General features: G+C 49.5%; 1 protein-coding gene across 2 annotated transcripts in view; it reads right to left on the reverse strand.

The window, feature by feature from the left end:
• Trmt44 (tRNA methyltransferase 44 homolog) overlaps nucleotides 1-4,466 on the reverse strand; it is a 22,375-nt gene extending 17,909 nt beyond the window's left edge. The window contains exons 1-3 of one of the 2 annotated variants that reach the window (XM_005365923.3): nucleotides 3,971-4,466; nucleotides 1,798-1,912; nucleotides 436-655 (exon numbers count right to left, since the gene is read on the reverse strand). In XM_005365923.3, coding sequence (XP_005365980.1) covers nucleotides 436-655; nucleotides 1,798-1,912; nucleotides 3,971-4,466 — 831 coding nt within the window. Of the gene's footprint in view, nucleotides 1-435; nucleotides 656-1,797; nucleotides 1,913-3,970 lie in introns of those variants that run through there. The other variant, XM_026788682.1, reaches the window with a different exon arrangement.
• Nucleotides 4,467-6,576: the final 2,110 nt, after the last annotated feature.

The following is a 6,576-nucleotide window of genomic DNA, read 5'->3' on the forward strand; positions in this document are numbered from 1 at the left end:
ACACACATATAAATTATTTAAAATTTTAACTAGTCAGGCCCACATGGTGGCACATGCTTGTAACCTTAGCACTTGGGAGGATAAGACAGGAAGATCATGAGTTTCAGGCTAACATGGGCTACAGGGTGACCCTAGTTCAAAAAACAAAAATTAAATTTAAACAAAATGTAAATGTTATAATACAGTAACTAACACAATGTTTAATATTTTTTGATTAAAATTTCTCTTTTGAGTTCCTGAAAAATATAAAAAAATTTACTCCTGAGTTTAAAAAATGTATCGGAACACCCACTTGGTTTACAGTGCCTGCACCCACAGTGGGTTTTCAGTGTGGTGCCTGAACTCGATAGGATACCCGCAGGGAAGAGTCTCCCGGGCAGGCACTGGCTGTGTCACCTGTTAAATGGCGGACCTCGGACACTCCTGGAGCATTACCTTTACCATGTCTCTGTACTTCTCTTTGAGCTCCTGGTACAGCCTGCTGTAGCGCAGGACAGACACCAGGGAAAGGGTGCTTTTAAATTCACTCTTCCTGTTCTCCACGGCCCACCTGGCCAGCTTGGACAGCAGTTCTTCTCTAAGCCAGGCAGGTTTGGGATAGACAACGCCATCTGAATACCACCTCTCTGGACAGAAAATTAAAACAGATATGAACCTTCAAAAATAAGAGAAATACCAGTAAGAAAAGCTGGCTTCAATTCTTATTCTTAAGTTATATGTTTATTCCCCAGAAGACAGCAGGAGCTAAAACATCTTTTTTCTCCCACTCTGTGTGTGTGTGCAGTTGTTATCAAACCCAGGGCCTGTCAAGGCACACACAGGCACAGTTACACCACTGAGTGACAAGTCTACACTGTGTAACAAGCAGGGCTCTAAACTATGACAGGATCAAACTCTACAAACAGCAGCATGATGATGGGATTAGAGTTCCTATGAATTTGGCCTAGATTTGAAAGGTCTTCCAAAGGCTCCTGCATTGAAGGCTTGGTCCCCAGTTCATCCAAGTTTATAGGTGTGGCCGTTGGAAGTGGCTGGACCACGAGAGAACCAACCTCATCAACAGGCTGACTCATCGATGAACACAGCGTATGGGCCATTGGGAGTGGTGGGAGCTTTAGAGGGTGAGCTTCTATTGGAGGAAGTAGGGAGGGGGAGGTGCACTCCTGAAGGGCAGAATCTGTCTATGGCTCCCTCTTGCTGTCAGCTTCCTGGCTGCCCCGAGTGAGAGGCTTGACTAAAGCACACGCTCCTAGCTTTTCACTACAGGCCCAAAAATCAAAGAGAAACCACAAACTAAAACCTCTGAGACCTTGTAAAAGCTACTACATACATACATGTATATCTGTGTGTATGTGTCTGTGTATGTGCACACACACATGTGTCTGTGTGTGCATGCTCAGATTCTCTCCTTCCATCATGTGTGTTCTGGAGATCACTCAGGTTGTAAGATCTGAAGCAAGCACCTTTGTGAATGGAGTCATCTCCCTGCCCCTGAAACACCCTGAAGGTGATTCCCTTTGGTATTTTGCCACAACAACAGAAAGCTGACTAGCAGAGCATCCTAACTCGCTGCTGCAGACTATGAAGGCCACGTGGAACATAGAGACTGGGGACTCCAGCTACATAGTAACCACCAACTCAGGACCAGCACCAGGAACCGGCAGAGTGGTGACTGTAGTGTACATCTGAGACCATCCCACCAACACAAGACCTTGGCTCTTCTGCACCCCAGAACCTTCAGCTGCCCAGGGATAGGACATCACACAGCAGTGCAACAGAGTGGCATCCAACTCTTACCATTCTCCTTCACTGTGATGGAGCCGGAGCTGATACACATTGCTCATTTTAACCTCCAAATTCCCCTCATCATCTTCTTCCAAGGGTAAAAAGGTGACACTCCCATTGGTGACATCTGAGGGAAAAGACAAAGCCAACAGGTCACCACTGCTCTAAACTCTGTCCCTGGTGGAGACCCTCGGCTGTAGATGAAGAACCTGGACTGCTATTCAGGCCCAACGGCCTTGTACCTCATCAACTGGTAACCTTAAGATGGCTCTCTACATTAAGATGTCTTTTTTTTTTTTTTTTTTTGACAAGGTCTCACCATGTAACCATAGCCATGGCTGGTCTAAAACTCAGAGATCTGCCACCTGGGTACTGGAGCTAAAGGCACGAGCCACCACATCCAGTGATTTGTTTGTTTTTTAAGATAGAGGTGCATGTAGTACAGATTGGCCTCAAACTGGCTATGTAGCTGAGCCTGGCTTTTAACTGATCTTTGTGCCTACACCTCCCAGTGTTGGAATGACAGGCTTATGTGCCAGGTCCATATTGAAAAGTATGTATCATGCACCACCAACTGTTTTAAGCACCCTATAGAGAGTAATTTCACTAATCTATTAGTATCAGATTTTGCAAATGAAGAAACTGAGGCACAGAGTCCTACAGCTAAGTTTAAAGCCATGCCATGGAGGCTCATGCATGGAGGTGAATACTGTGATGAGTCTCCTGCAGAAGCCTGAGGAGAAAGCAATCCTCATATTAGCACTGCTAATGGAGAGATGATGCCTCTCCGAAAGAAAGGAAGGGGAATTCTATCTAGCTTCCCTCTTCCAAGCAGCCAGCACGCTTCCCTTCTGGACAGGCCCCATTTAAAGCTCGCTCAGCTCAGTAAAGATAGTTGGGAGATGGAAAAGAATTAATGTGCTGACAATAATGACAACAGAACTACACTCCACCAGAGGTTCCAAGGCCCCGAGCACAGCACTTGAGATGTCTTGGGAAGGCAGAGAGGCAGTCAATAGTATGTAGGAAGCAGCATGCACCTACAGTGACGACAGCCCAAGAGACCCACAGGGATCCCCAAAGATGTCCATACCCCAAAGCTCATCACTCAGGAGTATGTGGTATTATGTAAAGGAGGAACTTTGTAGACCTTATAAAGGAAAGTACTCTGGGCTATTGAGTGGCCAAACTCATTCCCATCAGCACCAACTGGCAGTGTACTTTCTACAGGTGGATGCAGGGTAGGACATCAGGGAGATCCATTCAGACCATCAAAGGGCCAGGCACTGCTGCAGGCATAAAGATGCAGGGGCCAGGACAAAAGAATCAAAGAGGCCTCTAGGAGCAAAACACTGACCCCAATTCTACAACCCTAAACACTGGATCCTGACAGCCCAGAGGCCCAGTCTTTCCCAGAGACTTCTGGGAAGAGCCCAGTCAGCCAGTTTTCAGTTTTGGGCCTTGCAAGAGTCCAGTACCTGGAAACCAGCAGAGCCCACCAGGATTCTGGTCACCCACCCACCCCCACCCCCCACCCGTCTTTGAACAAGGGTCAGTTTGTTCCACCAGCCATTACATTTGCAGCAATCTGCTACAGAGTGGCAACTGGGAAGTCAAAACATTGTGGGGGTTAAATTCAAGGCAGGGATCTCTGAAATCTCAAGGCTAGGATTACTCAAAGTTCATGTCTGAAGTACAACCACTACTGATGACCAACAGGCTGCCATCCATCCGGGCTCAATACTCAAGAATATGTGGTCTCACTAGTCACAAGTCACCTCTCGGGGCAGATTCCCGCTCAGCTACCTCTACAGATGCTAAAGTATCCTCCAACATCCAGCTCATCCTTCACCTCTCCCGGAAGCCTTCCAGACCTCCAGCATCTGTTCAACAATCCCATCCTCTACTGAGGACACTTCCCACGTATCTCTCAAAGCCACTCAACGTCCACGACCGCCGCACGTTGCAAAGAGACAGGCCCTACAACTATGTTAGAGACCTGTGAATACATGCATCTCAGACCGCACGCACTGGCACATGTCTTTAAACCAAGCACCTCAGAGGCAGAGGCAGGTAGGTCTCTCTTTTTGCCTGGTCTACAAAGCAAATTCCAGGCCATATATGACCCTGTCTCAAAAAGCAAACGCCTTTCAATCTATTCGCGCTCTTCCCACTACGCTCCCACCTTGCATCACCAGTTCTTTCTTCGGTGCTGTAAGCGGGCAGCGAGGGCTCGCTTTCGGGATGACGGTTCTGAGAACCAGGTCGAGCTTCTGAGGGGCTTCAGGCTGAGAACCCATCGCGGGCCCAGAGATGAAGGCCAACATTTCCGGATTGTCGTGGACAAGGCTTTGGGAGACTCGGTGCCACAGAGAGTCCAGGTCAGCCGCGGAGACGTAACCTTCGAGGCCCCTAGGTCCTAAGCCTGGCTCTCCCTCGGGAGAAGCTTGTCCGGGTTCGCCCGCGTCAAGCTCCTCCAGCCCGGGTTCCTGTCCCCGCCGCGGTCCTTTCTCTGTCTGGGCGCGGGGCAGGGAAGCGCTCCTGCGGGCCTCGGTGCGGGCGCCGCACAGCCGCTTGTTGGCCACCTGTGGCCTCTCCAGCCACACGGCCACGGCGACCCAGAAGCCCGTGGGTAGCAGACCATCGGGGTCAGACAACCTCACTCTGCCCAGCTCAGCCATGTCTCCGCGCCCGGCGCGCTGCGATGACGTAACCCGCAGCGCGCTGACGTCTCTGAGCTAGAAGCGGAAGTCGGCTCTCTGTTTTGTACAGTGGGCGGTACCCTCCGGTGAGGCGCCCTCACTGGGCAATGACGAGGGCTGAGCGGAGCGTGGAACGCCAAGTGGACCGAGTGTCCCGGGAGCCTGCTCGGCTGAAAGCGCGGCACTGGACCTCTTCTCTTGTTCTCTGACTTGCTTTCCTGCGTGGGGATAAGAGTTTCCTAAGAGCAGTGTATCCATTTTATGCCCCTAAAATGAAATTTGGCCTCATAGGTTCTACCTCTTGCAGGGCAAAGCTGGTAACACCGTGAGAAGTATGGGGGAGGCGTCGTTACTTTAGCAAATCAAACATAACCGGTGCTCCCAGCAGAAAGCCACACGACATGGAGAATTCTACAAGGTTGGTTGACTAGAAATAATTTCGTGATTGTTGAGAGTTGGAATGCAGGTACCTACAATGGTTATCTGGCTCTTTCATAGCCGTGGATTGCCTGACCCAAAATTCCTATGACTAAAAGGAAAACCTCTGAAATATATTAACTTGGTAGAACATTAACTTCTGCCAACCCGAAGCTTAAGCTGTCATCCAAAAACATAAGAAACCTACAGCAGAGACGTCCGTTTCGCTATAACTTGGCTACCCAACCAAGTATTTGTTGTACAAACCGATGTGAAGGCTAAGATGTCATCAGCCGTTTGCATAGGCACATTGTTCTAACCCACCTACCTGATTGTACCCGCAAGTGTACTTTAAAAATACTTTGTGAAGCCGGACAATGGTGGCGCACGCCTTTAATCCCAGCACTCGGGAGGCAGAGGCAGGCGGATCTCTGTGAGTTCGAGACCAGCCTGGTCTACAGAGCTAGTTCCAGGACAGGCTCCAAAGTCACAGAGAAACCCTGTCTCGAAAAAAACAAAAAAAAAATACTTTGTGAAATTTGTTACTATCTGTCATGAAACTCATCACAGACTATGCTATCTCTTATTCCCTTTGAGGTGAGAGCTGTGGTTTTTCTTTTAGCACATTCCAACAGCATGCCTTTGCTCTGTGGTCCAGTGAGCCAGGTTTTCACCCCTCAGCCTCACCCCTCAGCCTCACCTCCCAACCTGCTGGCAACACCCGAGTGGACGAAAGTTTCACCACGTTGCTGCTTCTAGGTTTCACTGTGACCCTCAGGCTGCTCCATGGACACTTTGAAGCAGCCACACAATTACAGTTGCCTGCTGCCGCTGGAACAGATTCATGGAACACTGAAGGTGACAGTGGAGCAGCAGCAATGACGGCAGTCCGGGAACTGCAGGAGTGACAGAGAGGAGCTGTGGGAGAAGCAGAGGGTGGCAGGAGCTGGCAGTGGGTGGCAGCGGAGAACTGACGATGGTAGCAGCTGCCACATCAATGAGGACAGTATGAGAAACAGCAAAACACATGGCACTGGCAGCAGCCACGAAGGTTGTCATAGCAAGAGAAGCCGCTGAAAAGTCAGAGGGCAGCCAGGGCCCAAACCAGAACATCGGGAATAAAGAGAGGGTACAGAGAGTATGGACGGCTGTAAAGAGTCAGACAGAAGCAGCTCTAGGCTGCTTGAAGACTTTCAGAGAGCCAAGGGTCTCAGACACCCTCCACCCAGGAGCTGTCACACTAGCGCTGTGAAAGGCTGTGGAATTCTGACACTCTAGACGTGTATTTAAGAGCTATGACTCAGGGTCCCTCCTACACAGATGAACACTAGAGGGCACCATTGTTTGCTTTTCATGCAGCATGCTACTAGAAACTCACTGTTAACATAAGCTACAAAACCCATCAAACCCAGACAGCCCTTGAAGAACTTTCCTTTTGCTTCGTCAAGATTTCTGTACAGTTAGTGAAAAGAGCCTCGGCCTACTGAATGGTAATACCAATCTATTCAAGGTCTTTAGCTGTGCTGCAACGGCCAAAGATCAACAGTGACCAATGGTAGCTGCAGATGTGGGCGGGACTGAGGATACAGAGCTAAGCCGACTGTCCCTAGATGCTGCCAGCTGGCAGAGGAGGCTGGCCAACAAGTCAGTATCCGTTGAACCTGAAAAGGGG

Source organism: Microtus ochrogaster, unplaced genomic scaffold (genome assembly GCF_000317375.1).
Source record: "Microtus ochrogaster isolate Prairie Vole_2 unplaced genomic scaffold, MicOch1.0 UNK5, whole genome shotgun sequence".
NCBI lineage: Eukaryota > Metazoa > Chordata > Mammalia > Rodentia > Cricetidae > Microtus > Microtus ochrogaster.